The sequence below is a fragment of the Girardinichthys multiradiatus genome, chromosome 19, assembly GCF_021462225.1.
Source record: "Girardinichthys multiradiatus isolate DD_20200921_A chromosome 19, DD_fGirMul_XY1, whole genome shotgun sequence".
NCBI classification, from domain to species: domain Eukaryota; kingdom Metazoa; phylum Chordata; class Actinopteri; order Cyprinodontiformes; family Goodeidae; genus Girardinichthys; species Girardinichthys multiradiatus.
The window spans coordinates 12,546,774-12,569,264 of NC_061811.1; the positions used below are offsets into that span (position 1 = coordinate 12,546,774).

General features: G+C 39.9%; 1 protein-coding gene across 3 annotated transcripts in view; it reads left to right on the plus strand.

The window, feature by feature from the left end:
- Window positions 1-974: 974 nt before the first annotated feature.
- The window catches only part of pgfb (placental growth factor b), a 29,802-nt gene continuing 8,285 nt past the window's right edge, over window positions 975-22,491 (plus strand). Inside the window, exons 1-3 of one of the 3 annotated variants that reach the window (XM_047346199.1) lie at window positions 975-1,436; window positions 1,529-1,639; window positions 19,431-19,467. In XM_047346199.1, coding sequence (XP_047202155.1) covers window positions 1,419-1,436; window positions 1,529-1,639; window positions 19,431-19,467 — 166 coding nt within the window. In that variant the 5' untranslated portion in view covers window positions 975-1,418. The remainder of the gene's footprint in view (window positions 1,437-1,528; window positions 1,640-19,430; window positions 19,468-22,491) is intronic. The other 2 variants (XM_047346198.1, XM_047346197.1) reach the window with 2 other exon arrangements.

Sequence of the window (22,491 nt, forward strand, 5' to 3'; positions counted from 1 at the left end):
ATTTTTAATGCATTTTTCATTGGTTATTAAAGTGGTCCGAATAATCGTTGGCTGCCCTCTCCCCACACTTGAACTTCACAGTTCCTGCTGCCTCCAGAATCTAAAGGGGGATGCAATAATGGGACTAGTGCAATCAGTATGAATGTTTAAGAGTGTTTTCATGTTTTTAACAAACTGCTTCTATTTTCTATTTTACATAAAATATGTGTTTTTTCTATGCACTGACCAGATAGCTTTTTTTTCAGTTATGTTGTACTTGTGACAGTGACAAAAAAGATGTTATATTATGTTCAATTTGGGTTAGAAAAATAAAGGTAATTGTGTGGGCTACAATCATCAGTCACTAAGGCCTGCATGCTGGTGCAGTTAACAAAAAGATCTATGGTTTAAATTTGTGTGTGGGATTTGTATGTTCTCCTTGTGCATGCATGGCTTTTCTCTGGGTATTCCTGTTTCTTCCACACTCTAAAAACCCACCTTTTATGGTAATTAACTGCTGTAAATTGCCCTTAGGAGTGTGTCAGTGTCCCGGGAGCCCTACCTCATGCTTGTGGACAGCTTGAGACAGGCACCCTGCAGGGATAAAGTGGGTATAAAAAACTTTCAGATAAAGAATATTATTTTTTTATATTACGTTTTTCAGTTCCAACCCCGTTTTGGTAGCTTTAGTCACTTTAACCCATTTTTTGGGTTGAACCCCTAATGATTTAAGCAGGATTAGGTTATAAGTTTATAACCAATCCTGCTTAAATCAACCCATGCTTGGATCAGTCCACATTTGAGGCAGGACTGGTTTAACGAAATACCAGTTGTTTTTCTCCCAGTAGTTATTGGTGTGCAATCTTTAGAGTAAGTCCCATGTGCCCCCAACACTGTCAGAACTGGAAAAGCAGCAATGATGGTACACAGGGGCAGGCTGTGGTTCAAAGATGCTGTAAAGTCTCTGTTGATTCTGTGAGGACGCAGAGGGAGGACATGGAAGGGGAGGAGATTTAAATGTCCAGTAGAAAGGTGGTGCGGGGAAATCTTTTTAGCCGGCTGGATCTTGGAGCGGGATCAGAATCTAAAACTTTCAGTCCATAACTTATCGCAGGCATCCGGAGCAGCTCTTTAAAAAAAAAAAAAAAAGATTTTGAACTGAACAAACAGCTTTTTTCGCTTTGCTCGGTGATTTTGTCCAGTTTTATTGTCATTTTACATTTCGACTCGCAGGCTGAACATATTTTTCTGTTTAGTTCATTTAAGCTTTGACTTGAAGTGTAGATCATACAGGATTGTCTCGTTTTGAACTCCAGCGCTTTCTCCGGGTCCCTGGGGCATTTTTCATTCAACACAGTCGTCTTCAGGTTACACGCGGGCTGCCGGCAGCAGCGGAGCTACGTGACTCCTCTCACTCTCACGACCCGAACTGGGAGCAGATGACTCAGGAGTTCCCGGTCAGCATCTTTCTTCTAATCTGACTAACCGAGACTTATATTGGGGATTCTTTTAATATCTGTTTTTTATTAAATTCTAAACCTGCGTGAAGGTGAGCGTCGGGGGACGTCAATCTCTCTGTGCGCGCAAAGACAGCGAAATGACACCGGTTTTTTTCCTCAGGACAGTGGTGGTGCTTTACCTGCTCCTCTCACCTGTACAGGTATGCTGTTTCACGCTCTGTCAAACTTTACACTCAGACACTTGATGAACTTTTAAGAGTTTAGGTGCAAAGTTTGGGTAGCCTTAGTTTTTGTGTCTCATAGTTTGTGTTTTGGCTTTGCTTTGTACCTTTAAATGGACTCAAATAGTAACTTATTTATATTAGGTTTCAGAATATAATGGTCATTGTATTTTAGAAGTATAGTTTCATTAAAAATATGAAATTAGTAAGTCATTAGAAGTTAATGATGACCACAGCTGGTCCAAGGTATGAGGCCCTAAGCATAATCTAAATTTGGGGTCCACTTCCAGTTAAGCATACCAGCCATCCTTTTTCATTAGGTATTCTACTATTAGTGTGTATGCTTCTGCAGTTTTTGTTTAAATTTTTATTGTTTCCTATTACTGGCTGCAGTTTTGAAAATTTGCGAAAAGTTAAAGCAAACATACCCAGAAGATCATTACATTTTCTGCATTCCTGTTAGCAACATTGCCCAGGGCTTATTATTGAAGTTTTGGTCTAATACCATGTTTAAGCCACAATGGTGCCAGAAAACACTCACACCACTTAACTTTTTACATATTATATTACAGATTAATTCTTAAACCAGTATGAGTGTTGTTTGGTTTTCAGATCTACATAAAATAGCCCACAATAACAGAGCAAAAACATACTTTCAGACATGTAATTTTCTAAAAAAAAAAAAAAAAGGTAACATTTAAAAGGTTTTAAACATAGTGGCTAATAAGTGGGAATAAGTTTCACACCGTTTGTTATGACACTTAAAATTGAGCTCAGGTGCATTTGATTTGAACTGAGCATCCTTAAGATGGTTCTCCAACTTGATTTGAGTCTCCTTGTGTTACATTCAGTTGACTTTTATTTTGAAATGGAAAACTCTATAGGGCCTCACTGTTAAGACCAGGCAATTAAGCCAAAAGAATTGTCTGGAGACCTTGAACATCCCAAAACGCACAGTGGTCTACATTATTTAAAAACAGAAAAAACCTAAAACCACAAGGACCCACGAGTACCCAGTCAGAAGCCACTCTTTACCATAAGGCACATGATCTAATAAATCTTGCAGAAACACTCATTAGAGATTGCTAGACCAGGAGAAACAAAATTCTCTGGTCGTATGATACCCAAGTAGAACTTTTTGGTCTCAGCTTTAAGCATGTTTATAGAAAACAGGAGTGGGTGACATCCTATCTGTAAAGCATGGTGGTGGTAGCAACATGCTGTGGGGATTTTTTTCTGTGGCAGGAACTGGGCCACTAATCTGTATTTAGGATGACTGCAGACAAATATATACTTCAAATAAACCTCCTCTAATGTGTTCTGAACCTCAGAGCTAACCTAAGGTTGTGACTCATCTTCCAGCATGACAATGACCTGAAGCACACTGCCATTGACAACAAAGAGTCATGTCAGACCAGACTTTGAATGTCCTCAAGTGTTGCTGCCAGAACCTGAACTTAAATCCAATCAAACTTCTCCGGAAAGACTTAAAAATGACTGTCTATTCTGCACAGTCTGACTCAGCTTGAGAGAACCTGCAGAGAAGAATGATCGAAAATCCTCAGAACAGGTCTGCCAACCTTGGGAAGATGTACCCAAGCAGACATTTAGCTGTCATTGCTGCCTAAGGTGCTTCAATAAAATATTGAGCCATGGGTGTGATCACCTTATTTTTTGGCAATAACAATAGCAATTTTTTCTAAAAACCTGTTGTGTAGCTCTTTGACAAAGAAATCTATTAAAGCATTAATCTATTTTAGAATATGTCTGTCACATAAAATATGAAAAAAGCGAAGAGTTGTGTTTACTTTCTCATTTGTTTTGTTTTTTTGCATTATTGCATTCTGTGTTTATCAGATTTAAGTGACTGGGGAGGATGGGTGATGGTTTCCTCCCCTATAAATTTGCTGACCTGAAGTTAACTAGTTTATAATTGTGTCTCCGATAGAATAACTTTGACATTTATAAAGGGTTTTCCTTTGAAAAAGCACAAATGAGACTATTCCTAGCTTATGCTATTTTCCAGGTTTCTGATCTGCCATAACAGATAAAAGAGGAAAAATGAACTCCAGGGTCTTTGCCAGAGATATACGTTTTCAGTCTAATAGCAATGACGGAATTTCAATGTTATCCATGTTAATGCATCAAAGCATATCTGCACATTCAACATGCCGTCGGTTCATGCCTTTAACAGAGAAAATTTGGCAGACGTTTTTAGTTTTGATGCATTCAGTAAAGGGGGGGGGGTGAAGAATCAGATCAGGCAAATCAAAGTTGCTCATAGCTCGGGCCAGCCCTGGTGCTTACACATGGTGATTTGTGGTTTGAGTGACTTTTAAATGAACACCATTTAGCTTGTTCATTGTAAGAGTGAAACGTGAAAAAAACCGCATTGCCATTCCTCTGCACCAGCACATGATGCATAGAGACTCCCTGTTACATTTGAAGAAACTCTAAGCCCATAATTACTGACACATTCTTCAAAGACCAGTTTCACTGACTTAGATTGTTCTCATTCTGTCAGAAAGAAATATGAAGGAAACACACTGTTTCCTATCTTAGAGAGACTATTTAGGAAAGCATTTTGATAGTATGCTCTAACAATGTCGATAGATAATAGAAGAAACAGATCCTGCTTAGCTGCTTCACAATGTGAGGTTGAGTTTGACAATTTTATCCACACCTGCGGCCTTCCTTCGCTGTCAGTGTTCCTGTTTTTGTGCATGTTAATAGAGAAAACATCTAGATCAGAAGTGTTAAGGTATCTATGTCAAGCAACAGTAAGTCAGTACAAAGCTTATCTGTCTTTTGTTTCCTGGCATCGCCAGGTGGTCTGTTAATGAAAGTCTGGTTGACCAGAGTAAACCCAAAACTAAAGTGGAGATTCTTTCAGAAGCCTGTGTTGTGTCACAGATACTTGAAAGAGGACGTGTCATTGGACGGTGGGACTTGTGCCACTTAAAGCTCTAGCTCTTGAACCTTTTCAGTTTCTGATTTCCATCCAGTGTGGCAGTTGTCTGTGATACCTCTCATGTTTAATGCAAATCCAGGTCCATCCCTCATCCATTTACTCCCACTGTGACACTTCACACACCGTTCCAGCCTGTTGAATGAGCAGGCCTTTACCACTCAGCAGTCCGCATACTGAAGTATGACACGCTGACTCAGCAAGGCTTTAAAGGTTTGCAAAAGCTTCACATCCTAACAGTTTCTCAGCCTGGACACTTTACAGCTGTTGTTGAGACATGGTAGAAAGCACAGTTTCCCCACAATTCCTCTAATCCGTATAATCAGCTCATGGCTTGCTTAGTCAAAACATGAATGACGAAGCCCAGGGGCCCCAGTTTGAAGCAGGTTAAATGAAGAAGACTGATGGCAATAGTAAACAATGCAATCTCTGAGATTCAACATTCAGTCTGTCAGATCACACAGTCCCAAGTCTGGATACACCTTTAACCCTGCAGATGTTTTTACTGCTAATTAGTGAAAGAACATTTCCTCTTTCCTCTTTCTTTGCTGCAAACAGCTTCTATAAAAACCCGAAAATGTTGATGGAAATTCAACTTTTTTCATGATTTTCCCACCCTTTAGAATGTGTAATAAATAAATTATGTCTATTTTTTATAACATTCACAGCTGGAGTATCTATCAGCTGCCTTGTGAATAAAGAGATCACTTGTGTCCGCTTTGAAACATGGAGCAGCCAACAGAGGGTGGGGTATTTGCTGTTTCATAATTTTTGACTTCAAGGCTTTAATCGCTTACTTAGTTCAGTGTGTGTAAATGTGTGTTCTTTCTTTCCTATTCTCACTGGCCATAAACTGGGAGTCTGCTTTACTTTATGGAGTCTTTGTTGAGACCAAAACCTCGCATTAAGGTCAAACATTGGTTTTAAAAGAATTTTCCAGGAATATTTTAGGTGAGGTTCTGGTAAAACGTTGCCAGCAGTTAACATCTTACGCCAAATAGACAACGTGTGAGTTTCTACTGCAGAAACTTTTTCCGAGAACTTGATTCATTTTATGGGCTGTTTTGTTTACCATCATTGGTTCCACAGCAGGAACCAGTACCAAATCAGATTACCAGGGTACCCCAGCATAAAGTCTGGTAGAGTTGTGGTACTTTAATGGTGGAACCTTTAAGTCTGGGCAGAGTTTTGATGTGAAGGTGACCTGAACATTTCCTACTGGTTTAATACTCCCAGCATTTTATTTCAGTCATCTTTCAGTTTGAATTCCTCTACAGCTCATATTAAATAAACGGAGTCTCTGTGTGTCTTGGGAAATGAAAGGAGATCTAGACAAAGTAAAAGCAATAAAACTATAACCAAGAATTATTGTGGTGATTACACTTAACAACTTGTTTAAAGTTACTGTAAACCCCATGGAAAGCTGTAACTCTGACAAACCCTAAATGAATTTTGCTTACGCAGACTTCTTTATTTACTCGAGAGATAAAAAAGCTACAAGAGCTTCAGGGATTACAACCTGGTGATCTAAAGACTCATGGGATTATATCCCTATATTTACATGTACATTCCTGCATATAAAAATATATATACATATAAATCTGTTCTAGTAACACATTTCCAAAATGTGGGAAGTTACTTTGCTTGGCTTTTAAAACATAACCAATATGAAATATTCTGGTAGTACAATTGTATTGGTGTTATTATAACATTTTATTTTATTGTTTTACTGATTTTTATTTTATTGTTATCACCTTCTGGGTGCTGTTGTTGTGGTGGGCAGAGATCTGTTTTCCCAGATCACTGAGACTTCTGAAGGAGGACCCTTTAAGTGCCAGAGGACATGATTAATAGAAAACAGCTCAGTTTTGCATCCTACAGGTGAAACACACATAACCAATGCCCAGGATAAAATAAAAGTTCTAAAAAATACATTTCTGGGGGAGAAAATATTCCGGTTACCATAGTCAAAATTTATCTTTAGTGTCTTTATTTATTTTATAAGTGTAGATTAGTTATTCCTGGAAGTTGAAGCTGAAGCTAATGGCTAATCCAAAAGGGGCTAAGAGGTTATCCATCTTAAAACAACCAATCTCATCAAAGCTATAAGCCTTAAACAATCATGTTTGCATTAGGTGGTTCTTTACACAGAACCCAATAATTGTTTTTATGGAAAAGGAGGTGTAGGAGGCAGTGCGCCTCCATTGATCTTCCTATGTGAAACAAATACTGAGAATAGAACAGTAATGCATTTCTGGTCAAAGTAAGCAACTGATATGAAAGCAAACTGATGTAAAACGTAACAACATGAAAGCTGTTTAAGTAAATGCTCTTTCAATGATTTTTACATTGCCTTACTTTTGTCTCAGACACAGAACAGATATTTTTGACATGTTCAGTCCTCAATATGTTTCACACAGGAAGATCATAGGTGGTGCACTGCCTCCACTCTTCTCCCACAGTTTCTGTGTAGTTAACTGCCCAATGCAAGTATTACCACTGTTTAAAGGTAAAATAATAGTGTTTGAATAAACCACTATGATGTTTTTGAAACTGCAGTGGTTTTAAGATGCTATATTTCAGCTTTGGTCTATGTCCCTATCGAAATAACCTTTAGCTTCATCCTTCAGGACCATCTAATCTGGATTTATACTAGATGCCAAGAGGCTTGTCTGCTTTGGGTAAGATATTAACTGCTTTTAACGTTACCTCATTTCAGAAACCTGGACATATCCTTTTAATTAGTTGTGATGGATTAGATTTGGGATGAAAAGGCAAAGCATTGTGCCAAATAAGGAGTTCTTCCAAAAGCAGATACACTGAGTGTGCATTTCTCTTCTGTTCTTCTTATGAGAACCTTTTAATTACAGATTTATGGAGTTACTCTGTACTAATCACAAGGGGTCAAGTATGGGAGTTTATGCTGGAATGAGTTGCCAGGAAAAAACTGTATTGATCAAATATGCGAAATAGACTGGGAATACCTTTTCGGTCAGGGAGAAATATTGCCCGGCAGAAGGTTATGTAATTTAATTCAATTCAATTCAGTTTCATTTATACAGAACCAAATTACAACAGCTGTAATCTGTTAACACTTTACAAGACAAATATTGTAGTTCCCATTCATCTTCAGTTATAGAGGTCTAGATTGAGTTATAATCCTCCCGGTACAATCGAATCTTATTGTCAGGTTCAGAAAGTGCATATAATCTAATACCATTCTAATTCTTGTTCAGCTGTGCTACAAGCAAGGTCAGTTAATAATGTAATGCCAGTTGGTAAAACGTTGTCTATCTAAGGATGCCATGGTCATTGACTGCAGCAAAAAACACGGAAGCTCTGGTCCAAGTAAATAAGTATCAATAAAATACAAGTAGTTTTCAAACCTGTTCTGATTTTCATTGATTGTTACACCCTGTTAATGTCCTTGCTGATTGATTCTAGTATTACTACTCTAGAGTGAGTGCGGAAGCACCTGACTTTCCCATCGGAACAATAGTGACCTCTTGCTCACCCTTTTACAAGAATTATGGCTTATTTTTGCATTCCTTTTTGTATCTGTTATTCTTGTTTACCCTGTGTATAAACCACATGCTGTATAAACACCTGAATATGTGCAAAGTCTAAGACATGTGAATATCAGATCATGTCTGTGTTGCAGAAGGGAGAAAAAAAGAGCTTTTTTAAAATCTGCAGAACGTGTTGCCTTCAGTCGATCTGTCAGCCTTTCATTAGTCTTATAAAACTATCTGTAATGGCTTGTGTGGAAACCTTGTCATTTATTTTCATGGTTGTATGTAAGACGGCTGAGAAAATGTTACATAAGCAGTTCCAAACTAGACGGACATTAAGCTATTGGGGTTGGCACTACTGATAACCTGCTTTGGTGTGATAGGAATTTTAGCCAAGGATAGGGCTTGTAAGCCTTTCTGGTATGCAATTATAATATTCTTTCATAATAAAACCATAAGTACCATGCCATTTGGATATGCCTAACTTATTTTCATGTTCTAAATATCTCTGACCAAAATGGGGGCAATTATGATTTTTTTCTATGATGAAACCATACAAACCAGATATCATTAGATTGTTCCTCAGTATTACATCCATCATTGCAATTGCAAAGCTAATTCCATATCTTTAACCAAAAGAATGAAAGACTAAGCCTAAAAGGATAGGTTAGATTTCTTTATGGTTTAGTTTAAGGGGTAATGACCAGTTTCTTTCCTGCAGTCGAAAACTGTCTGGTGTATTCACCAACTTGAAACAGAGATTAGTTTTGCAATTAATGGCTCATTAGAGTGATACCAGGACACAATTGGACTTATGCCATCTTAAAGCAATTACAGTCTCAAAAGTGTTCTAACAGTTCCTGCATGTTGGTTCTTTGTCCACAGAAATGACTTCCGATGTTCTGCATTTCCAGCCAGAGTAGCTACCTGATCTACGTGTTTAACATCAGAAGTTTAAAGCCAAGGACTATGGGCTACCATGCATGAACCACTATAGCAGTTTTAAGATTGGTGTTGGTTTACACCGGCAAAGACACACATTTCTAGCTCTAAAACTCATCTCTACCTCACTTGACCATTATTGTCTAGGTGTAATTTTTAAAAGAACAAAGGAAGTTTTTGGATTTTGTACTGAAACCTTCACTGCTATGCCTCTGAACTGGCATTAAAGGTAGGGAAAAAATTGTAACAATCTACATATGAAGGCGAAGCTGGTTTTATGTCAACTGCATGCCAAGTCATACCAGATAGGCCTCACAATGCCTTCTTTGGTTTCACAAAGATGCTAGAACAAATCAGGTCTACTGCAGATAAGATACTGACTGGCCAAAACCTCTGAAAGGGAATAGTTCAGATTTTTTGAAGTTTTGTGAAGCTGTCATCGGTACTAGTTGTCTTATCTGTGGTAGAAAGATCTAAGGAGTTTGTAGAAACTGAAAGAAAGCTCAGGGTGGTAATCAGTTGTTTGACCACGAGACCTGTAAATGTAAAATGTACCATGTTCTATACCTTCGTGAAGCAAAGTCCAAACGTTTACTCCACTATTGAGGGGGATGTATGTGCCACTGATCAGACATCATGTAATGCAACTTTGTGTGTTAACAAAGATGTTCTGGTGTAGATTCCCACTCATCTAGGTCAAGTTAGTTGAAAAAATCAAAAGCAAATTGACTTCTTGTGATTATTGAAGATGTTGTTTGGCTGAGAAAATCATGAAAGACTTATCAGTTGCTTTTTTCATGGTGTAGTCCTTTAACATCAACTAATAAAGAGTTCCATCTCATGTATATGAACACTTATTTACGTTGTTTAAAAAATCTAAAATCAGTTAAAACTAAGGCTCCATCTGACTAGCTATCAGAACGATCTAAAAGTGAACATGTTACTTTAGTGTTTAAATGCATACAGTGAGATATAATTTGTTATTGGCTTGTATTACTAATGGGGAATTAGCAACAAAACAATCTAGAAATCCAAGTTATTGCAGCTACAATGCACTTAACTCATGTACCATCACCAACACACCAATAAACATATGATTCTTCCTTTTTGTTTTTTTGGTTTATTGCAGTGACTGCATTATATCGCCACATACCAACCTGACCTGGTTATTAGAACATAAGCATGTTTTAGTTCTGGATATTATAAAATAAAAATTTCCAGGTGTTTCTATGATGTTTCATAAGCAAATATCTTTTTAATCTACACTCTGTCTATCAAACACTTAAGATTCAAGTAATCTCTGTGTTTTTGCCTCTTGCACATCTTTCTAGATTATATATGTGCTCACAAGGCTGTGTAGTGGTGATGGCCTGCTGACTGACAGTGCTTGTATTTGTGCTGTTGGGGTATTTCTCTCCAGTTGTAATTTCCCGGCCCAGGGGAGAGTTGCAATTGCAATCAGGAAATATGGATTTCTCCTTCCTTCTGCTTAGGAGGAGGAAGAGGAGTGGTGGTGCTCGGGGCAGCCGTCTACTCAGCGAGCTTTAATCTCACATCTGGATGTAATTTACTGTGGTTTACTGAAAAGCGTTTTACTGTAATAGGGACCACAATTACCACCGGTCAGTCTTATCTTATGACCTGTGTAGTGTGTATGTTTGTGTGTGGGTACAACATTTACACAGTGGTTGTGTCTGTTTGTGTCTATGTCTTTGGGGAGACATTTGTGCATTCATTAATGAACTCACACTAAGGAAGCTGTGTTAATCTAAATCAACATCTATATGGACCTTTACCTCCTCCATGTCTGTTGACCCTTTTTTCTGTTTGTGTTCTTTTTGTTCTTTTTAAAAGCAGAAAACCAACGAAAACATACCTGCCCTTCTTGTGAGCAAAACTTACAGTCAAATATAAAATAGTTATTTTTAAAGTTAAAGAAACTCTCTCTTAGATGATCGGTTTTAAATCTATAGTACCCTGTAAAGGTATCTATACTCCAACAATGTTTTCACATTTTGTCACATTACAACCACTAAATTATTGTGATTTTATTGTTTTAGGTCAATACAAAGTAGTAAATATTTGCACATGGAAGAAAACGTTTTTATACAAATTAAAATCTAAAACGTGTGACATGCACTGACATTCAGCCCTATTTATTCCGATAACCATAAATAATATCTGGTGCAATCAATTGCAGAAAAGTCGACTCATGTGAAATTTAATCTCAGGATAAATCAAGCAGTTCTGTAGAGGACTCAGAGGTTTGTTGGAGAACATTAATGAACAAACAGCATCACGAGGACCAAGGAACACAACAGACAGGTCAGTAATAAACTTGTGGGGAAGTTTAAAGCAGATTTTGGTTATAAAACTATCCCAAGCTTTACACAGCTCACTGAGCACTGTTCAAACCATCATCTGGAAATGGTAATATCATTGCAAAATTGCAAGCCTAACATTACATGGTTTTCCACCTAAACTGACTGGCTGAGGAGGAGAGCATTATTCCGAGAGGCAACCACAAACCCCATGGTAACTCTGAAGGAGCTGCAGAGATCCACAGCTCAGGTGGCTGAATCTTTCAACAGGTCAACTGTTGCAAGATTTGCGAGACGAAAGCCACTGTTTTAACAAAATGGATAAGAAGTTCAGTTAAAGGTTTGGCATTATCCATGTAGAGGACCCAGCAAATATGTGGAAGAAGGTGAAATGGAACTTTCTGGCCTGTGTGGCAGAAAACTAACACTACTCATTATCCTGAACACACTGTCCCCACTGTGAAAAATGACTGTGGTAGCATCATGTTGTAGGGACTGAGCCCTCTGTATATGGGTCGTGCTCTCTGCTGCTACACCACACGTGCATTCATTAATTTAAAGACAATAAAAAAAATTTATATCATGCTAATTAACGGTAAAAATCCCCTCAAGGCAGCTTACAAAAAAATCAGTCAATCATATATTCCGATTTGATCCTAGTTATTAAACAAATTCAAATTAAGTCTGCGACCTGGCCCCGGACGCAGCTGAAGACGATAAGTACGAGTAAGTTTCTTATTCAAATTGGTAAATAGATTTTCTTTCTAAGGAAACCAACTGATTGCATCGAGACACTGAACTGCAGCATTCACTCCTCCTGGATGCACAATGTGATTCTTCAAAGTAGGATTGCTGTAGGATTTAGAATCTGTCTTCTAACATATTATCACAATATGTGAAACAATTCCAGATTGAGTCAGGCTCTGTTCACCCTGATTACCGCAGTGATCATTATAAAATGTTCACCATGTTTTGGTTTTAAGTTTATTGGTGCTTTGAAGGTGGCCTCTGGTCATGAGCTCTGAGTTGACCACCTTCCGGACCCGGCTGGGTAATTTCAGACCTGTAATGGCACTGCTGATGTTTTAGGCTCACCTGCTTCTTGTATACAAAACAGGACTTGCTTTACCTTAGTAGGGGTGGAAAATATGTTTTGAGTTCTTCAAGCTCCATGTGAGGCCTGAGAAATACTGCTGTTGACTTTGTTGTTGATCTAAAGAACCTGGATTGCGATGAAGGATTGAAGAGTAGCATTAGGGGAGTGTTGCCTCCAATGTGTCAAAGTGTCTCTGTGGTTTTGTGGGTTAAGTTTCAGTCAGACTAAACTAAAGAATTGATCCTCTGCCACATCTATGATTTTTAAGAATGGCCGGTTAAAATGAAAGAGAGGTGTGAACCACAAGACAGTCTCTCAGTCTTGGACTGTTTCTCCACATTATCAATTACACAAGTGGGACAAACTCTGATAGAAGGTGATGTCCAGTATATTTGAGTCAGTGATGGTCTTTGATACAAGTGATATGAATCACCACTGTGGGAACAATTCCTTTATGGTGTGGCACAAACAAATCACCTCACTGTTGTACCCAGAACAAGAATTCCTTCTATTGCTTATTTGCATGTCCTAAATAAGTCCAATCAATAGGGAGTGGGAACCCCACAGGGTCAGCATGGTAAGAAAATACAATATAACAAAAAAACATCTAAATATATATATATACACGCAAGAGCTGTCATTTACATTTGTCATTATTAGCCCGAGTCTTGAGAACCGAGGAGGGGATTTCCCAAATCTCTGCCAGTCTGCTTTTCCTCATTATTAAAGTAAATAGTTCTGCTGACGTGAACTTTGTTATGGTTTAAACTCTAATAAAACCTATGCTGCAAAGCCCACTCAGCCTGGTGACCCAACAGCTCTGAAGTTATTTATTTGAAAGCCATGGCAGTCAGAGAAATCAAGTAATAAGGCTGGATTTGATGCAACTGCAGTTGTTTTTGTATCACATTATGCACGGTATATTTTGTGCCTAAAAGCTATGATAATTATATGTTTGTGGCTTGGACTTGTCACATTTACACAGTAATATCCATAAAACTGGACAGACAACTCCCAGTTTTAGCACCAATGTTGAATCGGTAAGATTAAACTACACTGACCATGATAACTGCTCTTGCAGAATGATTTGTGGAGCTTCTTTATGTAGGCTGTTTATAATTGTAAGATGCTCCTGGCTGTTCCTTGTGGTTTGCCAAACAGCAGTAAAGTGTATTTAAAAACCATCATAAGTATTAATGTCCTGTCCACATGATTCCTTTCGCTTTCTTTATTGAATATCAGCTAAATTCAATATTTATAATTATCGATTCTTGCTTGATGGTCACTAATGTAGTTATTACTTTTATTGTGTAATAAGTTAGAGATTTTAACCCTGGATAAAAATGAAGTAATAAGTATTTTAAACTGATTTACATATACTTTCTCATAGCAAACTGTCATTTTAACTTGTTATCAAGCAAAACATCCCTCACTGTTACTGTCACTGTTTTGTAATCTGGTGGAAAAGACAGAAAGACTTTGTCGTTGAGTATTTGTGCTATGTCCGTCATCCTTTTCTGTTTTTCAAAAGTACATTGCCAATTATTTTAGCTTGGTTCAAATTGTTTTTTCAGCATATTGCAATTTTACCTGCTGTTGAACTGATCTCCCCCGCTCAAAACTCTAAACTGAAATCTTTGAACTATTAAGCAGAATCTCCGTCATGTTTAAGTTTTGCTCCCTTCACATGCTGTCCTCTCTCTGACAGATGGTAAAAGCAAGGAGGTTAAAGATGACGCACTTCAGCTGTGCAGGACTAGAGAGTGATGATGTTCGGGGCCTAACGACAGAAGCTCAGGGACTAAGCAAGCCCTATAATAACACATGAGCACGGCAGAAACTCTTAGCAACTCAGGGAACACCTTTCTTGAGTTGCTTTACAATCTGACATCCATTGCTTAAAGCATTCTTATTCATTTTGTCTGTTGGAACTGCTCCTGTTAACTGTCCTTTTACTCTATAAAAAAAAAGGAAAATAAAGAACCTTGTAAAAGTAGTCATATTTCTTGAACATCTTTTTACTACAATTTGAATATACAGTACAGACCAAAGGTTTGGACACACCTTATTCAAAGAGTTTTCTTTATTTTCATGACTATGAATATTGTAGCTTCACACTGAAGGCATCAAAACTATGAATTAACACATGTGGAATTATATACTGAACAAAAAAGTGTGAAACAACTGAAAATATGTCTTATATTCTAGGTTCTTCAAAGTAGCCACCTTTTGCTTTGATTACTGCTCCGCAGACTCTTGGCATTCTGTTGATGAGCTTCAAGAGGTAGTCACCTGAAATGGTTTTCCAACAGTCTTGAAGGAGTTCCCAGAGATGCTTAGCACTTGTTGGCCCTTTTGCCTTCACTCTGCGGTCCAGCTCACCCCAAACCATCTCGATTGGGTTCAGGTCCGGTGACTGTGGAGGCCAGGACATCTGGTGCAGCACCCCATCACTCTCCTTCTTGGTCAAATAGCCCTTACACAGCCTGGAGGTGTGTTTGGGGTCATTGTCCTGTTGAAAAATAAATGATGGTCCAACTAAATGCACACCGGATGGAATAGCATGCCGCTGCAAGATGCTGTGGTAGCCATGCTGGTTCAGTATGCCTTCAATTTTGAATAAATCCCCAACAGTGTCACCAGCAAAGCACCCCCACACCATCACACCTCCTCCTCCATGCTTCACGGTGGGAACCAGGCATGTAGAGTCCATCCGTTCACCTCTTCTGCGCCGCACAAAGACACGGTGGTTGGAACCAAACATCTCAAACTTGGACTCATCAAACCAAAGCACAGATTTCCACTGGTCTAATGTCCATTCCTTGTGTTCTTTAGCCCAAACAAGTCTCTTCTGCTTGTTGCCTGTCCTCAGCAGTGGTTTCCTAGCAGCTATTTTACCATGAAGGCCTGATTCACACAGTCTCCTCTTAACAGTTGTTCTAGAGATGTGTCTGGTGCTAGAACTCTGTGTGGCATTGACCTGTTCTCTAATCTGAGCTGCTGTTAACCTGCGATTTCTGAGGCTGGTGACTCGGATGAACTTATCGTCCACAGCAGAGGTGACTCTTGGTCTTCCTTTCCTGGGCGGTCCTCATGTGAGGCAGTTTCTTTGTAGCGCTTGATGGTTTTTGCAACTGTACTTGGGGACACTTTCAAAGTTTTCCCAATTGTTCGGGCTGACTGACCTTCATTTCTTAAAGTAATGATGGCCACTCGTTTTTCTTTACTTAGCTGCTTTTTTCTTGCCATAATACAAATTCTAACAGTCTATTCAGTAGGACTATCAGCTGTGTACTGTATCCACCTCCTGCACAACACAACTGATGGTCCCAACCCCATTTATAAGGCTTGAAATCCCACTTATTAAACCTGACAGGACACACCTGTGAAGTGACTACCTCTTGAAGCTCATCAACAGAATGCCAAGAGTGTACAAAGCAGTAATCAAAGCAAAAGGTGGCTACTTTGAAGAACCTAGAATATAAGACATATTTTCATTTGTTTCACACGTTTTTGTTCAGTATATAATTCCACATATGTTAATTCATAGTTTTGATGCCTTCAGTGTGAAGCTACAATATTCATAGTCATGAAAATAAAGAAAACTCTTTGAACTGTTGCAATAGTGCAGAAACTAGCCAATGTTGCAGAAATGCTCAGAATAAACCAGACTAAAAAGAAACCAAGAGAACATAATCTGCCAAGTCCAATATTCCTGTAGCCTTTAGCAACTAGTTTTAACAGCCAATTCATTAAAACAATTTGTGGCGTCGTCAGTTGGGGGGTTTAACATTGGTCACCCCTGTGTATTTTTAAAAGTCTGCAGTATATACTTTTAAATTAATTTTAACAGTGTGATTGAAGTTTTTCCTTTTTTCAGGTTTACACAACGATTATTCATTTGTAATATTTTTCATTGTAAAAAAAGAAAAAAAAAAATCCTCCTAAAAAATAAAACTATAGAAAATACTTGTAGGCTGTTAAACCTTTAAATGCTCTTTTCTAGTCTGTCTGAAATATAAATCTGTAAAAACAAAACAAATAGCGAGGTGAACGAGACACTAAGGAGCAGTCAGAAATTGATCTGGCCTGTTGGATTTGTTTGTCAAGACCATTCATAATTTACTGGTAGAAAACCCAGGCTCATTTCTAGTCTGTCTAAAATAAAAATTTGGAAAAACAAAACAAATTGTGAAGTGAACAAGACCCTAAGGAACAGTCAGAAATTGATCTAGCCTTTTGGATTTGTTTGTCAGGATCATTCACAATTTGCTGATATAAAACCTTCCAGCTTTTTCCACAAGAACCAAACCACCTCCAGTAACCATTAATACTGCTAAGTGCACAAGGAGGAGGGAATCGTTATCTGACACATGTCAGGCAACTTTTTATATCATGGCAGCAACTTCTCTGATACTTGGCTTTTCTCACCACCAGAGATATTTCCTTGTTATGACAAGGCTTAACCCATGACTCCTTGAAGAACAAGTGAGTAAAAACCAAGGAGCTCTTGTAATGCGTAGCAGCCTCAAAAAACCAAAAAAGAGAAAGTAAAAGTGAAAGGATCCTAAGATGGCTAATGCTGGAGAAAGGTTTGTTTCATTCTGACCTTGCTATAGAGAAAGGGAAATAATCAGTGCTTGACTGAGTGGAAGTGGCAATGAACAATAGCTTCAACTGCACTGTGATGTTCCCATGCTGAGCATTAAAATATATTCACAGAGCAGAGCTCCTGTCCTGCTGTGTTTTTGTGTAGCAGCAGACACAGTTTGGTGGACACCACTCTATAGAACAACACTGCTGTCAGAGGAACAGCTGTACATGTCGGCCAGATGATGAGCTGCTCTGAGAAAAAGAGGAAGAAGCTTCATCTGTTCCCCAACCACTAAGAGGACAGAGCCTCAGCGACTTTATGGAAGCCTACTGGAGGAAACAGCATAGAAAATATGTTTATATATCTACTGCGTATCTTGTTAAAAGTGTAAAATGTATCCCTCAAATGTTTGTGCGAGCCGGAACTCATCATTGTCCAATCAGGACATTCCTCCCAAATCACGTTGCTTGGAACAAGCTCCTAACTGTGGCGGTGTGCTGACAGATACTATCCTCATCCACAAGCCAATTTTGGTTCAAAACAGGAAGAGGATGCATTTTTTGCTGTGAACAGATGGTGTGAAAACAACTGTCTGATATTGCGTAACACTTTTACATGTATCAGAGTTGGCACTCACTGTTTTATTTAATCAGATTTGTGTCAGAGACAAAGAAAATCAAATCCAATTCTTGCTTCGGAGGATTGCGGAAGCAGGTTTTCTGCCGCCTGTCCTGCACTTCTGCCAGAGGGTGTTTTATCAAACCTAGATTTCCCTTCCTGAGATGGAGTCAAACAGAGGTTTTGTGTTTTCCCAGGCGAATGAGAAATTCACTGTTTATCGGGGGATGATGGGAAAAAAATCTAGATGGCGGGGGAAGCCATCAATGGGAAAATAAATATAAAAACTGAATCTTACACCACAGGAAGCAGATTTTTGAACCTAAACATTTGGGCATGCTGTGTAACATGTCCTTGAGGATCTGCTGCTTGTCAAAAGATTTAGCCAATAGGGGGCATGATAAAGATGCACTGTCAACCCCGTTTAGGCCTATGAAGTACCAGCTGTCACCACCAGAGGACAAAACTACTAAACCTTTTGGATATTTAACTGTCTGATGATGCTGTATTCATTAAATTAGAGGAAAAAATTTATTTAAAATTTTTTTTTATACTATCTGTTAAATGTGAGCGGTAGATCTAAACAACTGTACTCACCTCTAGGCTGGAGCAGTGGGTAGGTCCAAATGGGCAATGGTTTTAGTTTCAGTGATTTTATATACATGGCTGCTGACCTCCGCTGGGTGGTACCACAGGGCTCCATTCTTGGATCTCATCTTTTTTATCTGTCTCTGCTGCCACTTGTTGCTGTTTTCCAAAAACAATATTACCTTTTGTTTTTATACAGACAAGTGGCATGCTTTTTGTCCATTTAAGCGCATTGCTGGCAGCTCTTTCTGGCCTATTTTTGACTGATTGGTGTATACCAGGGGTTGGATGGCACTGAGTTTTCCAAATTTCAGAGAGAACAAAACTTAAGTCTTGCTGTTTAGACCCAACAGCACTAGCAGGTCTTGCCTGAACTCTTTGCCTCACTAAACAAAATATACACACACTTTTCTGGTAAAAACAATGTATTTGTCATAAATGACTCATTAAGAAATAAATATTAATCTGTGTGAATTTAATCCTTGTGCCCTTTGCCCCATTGAAAAGACATGCAAATAACCAAAAGAAAACTCGTCTGGGGTGCAACTGACAGCTAACATTTTTCTGAGTGCCTTGGCCGCCCCATAGGCTCTGCTGCCCTAGGTAGAGAGCCATTTTGCCCATATCAATAACTACCACTAAGCAGGCTGTTTATCCCTGCTCGATTTGTAATTAGCGCAGGCACATAAGTTTCTGTCTCTGGCTTACATTTTATTCATGAGTTTCTTTAAAGATTTTGCTTTAGTCTCTTGTTTATCTAGGCTGAACTGCAGCCATCATATATACTCTCACTTCCTCAGGTCAGTAGCCCAGATGCTTTAAAAATGTTCCAAAGACATGTTGGAAATTCAGAGGCAATAGAGCTTTTCTGATGCAGCTCTGAAAATGGTGGTGGGCACCTTTATTATTGATTTTAAAACACACTTACTCTCAGGCTGTTGAATATTACCTTTTTTATCTATTCTCTGTCATACCTGTTTTAGTTGTTTACGTATTTCTTATTAACCTTTCTTTCCATTTTCTGCTGTCTTGGCTTTATTGTTCAGTTCTCTGTCCAAAGTTGTTTTTTATGAAATTAATTTTTTTTAGTATTGTATTTTTCTTTTTATCAAGGATTTTTCTCTTTTGCAGAATTTACCCATGCCACAAAGAAACAGCACTGTGCAAGGTAAGTGTTTCTCTTTGTTTTGTTTCTAAAACAATAAATACTCAGATCTTGCATATCTCATGTAAACTTTGCATTAAACTCTTTTTTCATTTATTTTGATTCTAATTTGCAGTTTTGCCAGTTAAAAGTTGACAGATTTTAAGCTCTGATTACAAAACAATAACCCCTGTTGAGCTCTGTCTTGTGGGTATTATTTAATGCAGATAGAAAACAACAATTCCTTGCTCTAGACTATGAGTAAATACTCAAAAATACTTAATTAGTTGTCAGACAAGTTATGATACATCTTCTGGGCAGATAAAAATCAGTACATAGCAACCAGTTGCATATCATTCCATATTTTTTAAAAGTTATGCAACAGGAAGAATACCTCACATTTCCTCTTTTGTAGATCTGATCTGGACTGACACTGCAAGGCAACCAGACCCACCATATTGTTTGCCTGACTAGGACACGCATATCCACACACAAATAAAATTACAATACATTGTTTTACCTATACTTACTTATATTTTGTTTTTTCATAGTAGAGGTTAGATCTCAAAAAAGGAAACTCATTTCATTTCTTTTTGCAATGCATTGATATGAGATTAATGACAAAGCTCAGAAATCTTGGCAAATCTTGATTTTAATCTATGAAAACAGGGCATGTCTGGCCTAAAAGGGATTACCCAACTGCTGACCTTCTTTCCCTCCCTCACATCGCAATAAATTAATGCTGCTAAAGGAGAAATAAACTCCAAGTTAAACCATTGCACAGCTCCCAGGCCAGGATCTGGAATACGTGCAACAGAAAAAAGTTCAGAAAAGTAAAAGACATACAGTTGAGTTGAAGAGTAGTAACTGGCCTGCAATTCTCCCTTTGCATTTTATTACAACATTACAGTTCATGGCCTCATCTCCTGACCATGAATGCTTCCTCCCAGCCCGTCTGCTTTTATAAACAGCTGTTGTAGTGTCAGGCTCCACTTGGTGACCTCTGGGGGTCAGTGCAGTCCCAGAGGTGCCTGTGGGGCAGCTCAGCTCCATCTCCAGCAGGGTTCTCTTCGTGGCCATGTTCCCAGTGTTTGTTTTCTCTTCTTTCTGTGTTTGGCTATAGTCGTCCCTGTTCTCCACCACCCCCCACCCACCCCCTCCCACGGCAAGCAAGACACTTTCACACATGTACTCCCACAGGAAAGTGTACTGCACATTGTACAAATGTTTTTTCTGCAGTAGGAAAACAGGATACACTGTATATCACATCTGGCTGTATGTATCAGTATACATTACATTAGCAGGTTATTGTTACCGTACTGTCGTACTCGTACTCGTCATCTTCCACTTTATCAGGGACCGGGTCGCGGGGGCAGCAGACTCAGCACAGAAGCCCTGACGTCCCTCTCCCCAGACACCTCCTCCAGCTCCTCCGGGGGGACCCCAAGGCGTTCCCAGGCCAGCTAAGAGACATAGTCCCTCCAGCGTGTCCTAGGCGTGTCCTGGGCCTCCTCCCGGTGGGATGTGCCTGGAACACCTCCCGAGGAAGGCGTCCAGGAGGCATCAGATATAGCCGATGGCTCCTCTCGATGTGGAGGAGCAGCGGCTCTACTCCGAGCCCCTCCCGGATGGCCGAGCTCCTCCCCCTATCTCTAAGGGAGTGCCCGGCCACCATATGGAGGAAGCTCATTTCGGCCGCTTGTATCTGGGATCTCGCTCTTTCGGTCATGACCCAAAGTTCATGGCCATAGGTGAGGGTAGGAACGTAGACCGACCGGTAAATCGAGAGCTTCATTTTCCGGCTCGGCTCTCTCTTCACCACAACGGACCGGCACGGCGCCCCCATTACTACGGCAGCCGCACCAATCTGTCTGTCGATCTCCCGCTCCATTTTTCCCTCACTCGTGAACAAGACCCCAAGATACTTGAACTCCTCCACTTGAGGTAGGAACTCTCCTCCAACCTGAAGAGGACAAGCCACCCTTTTTCAGTTGAGAACCATGGCCTTGGACTTGGAGGAGCTGATCTTCATCCCAGCTGCTTCACACTCGGCGGCGAACTGCCCCAGCGCATGCTGTAGGTCTTGGCTAGAGGGGGCCAGCAGGACTACATCATCCGCAAAAAGAAGAGACGAAATCCACTGGTCTCCAAACCAGACTCCCTCCTGCCCTATGCTGTGCCTAGAAATCCTGTCCATAAAAGTTATGAACAGGACCGGTGATAAAGGGCAGCCCTGCCAGAGTCCAACATGCACCAGGAAGAGGTCCGACTTAGTGCCGGCAATGCAGACCAAACTCCTGCTCCGCTTGTACAGAGACCAGATGGGCTCTAATAAAGGGCTCCCGATTCCATACTCCTGGAGCACCCCCCACAGGGCACCACGAGGGACACAGTCGAATGCTTTCTGCAGGTCCACAAAACACATGTGGACCGGTTGGGTAAACTCCCATGAACCCTCGAGTACCCTGTAGACGGTATAGAGCTTGTCCAGTGTTCCACGGCCGGGACAAAAACCAACTGCTCCTCCTGAAGCTGAGGTTCGACTATTGGTTGGACTCTTCTCTCCAATACCCTGGCGTAGGCCTTACCAGTCACCCTTCTTATGAAGGGGGACCACCACCCCAGCAGACCCTCACTATGCGTTTGGGCCTGCCAAGTCTGTCCGGCTTTCTCCTCTTCCAGCGGATCCAACTCACCACCAGGTGGTGATCAGTGGACAGCTCAGCCCCTCTCTTCACCCAAGTGACCAAAACATGCGGCCGAAGGTCTGACGATACGACAACAAAGTCGATCATCGACCTCCTGCCTAGGGTGTCCTGGTGCCAAGTTCACTGATGGACACCCTTATGCCTGAACATGGTGGTCATTATGGACAATCCGTGACTAGCACAGAAGTCCAATAACGAAACACCACTCAGATTCAGATCGGGGAGGCCATTCCTCCCGATCACGCCTCTCCAGGTGTCACTGTCGTTTCCCACGTGGGCGTTGAAGTCCCCCAGCAGAATAATAGAGTCCCTGGGAGGGGCACTATCCAGCACCCCCGAC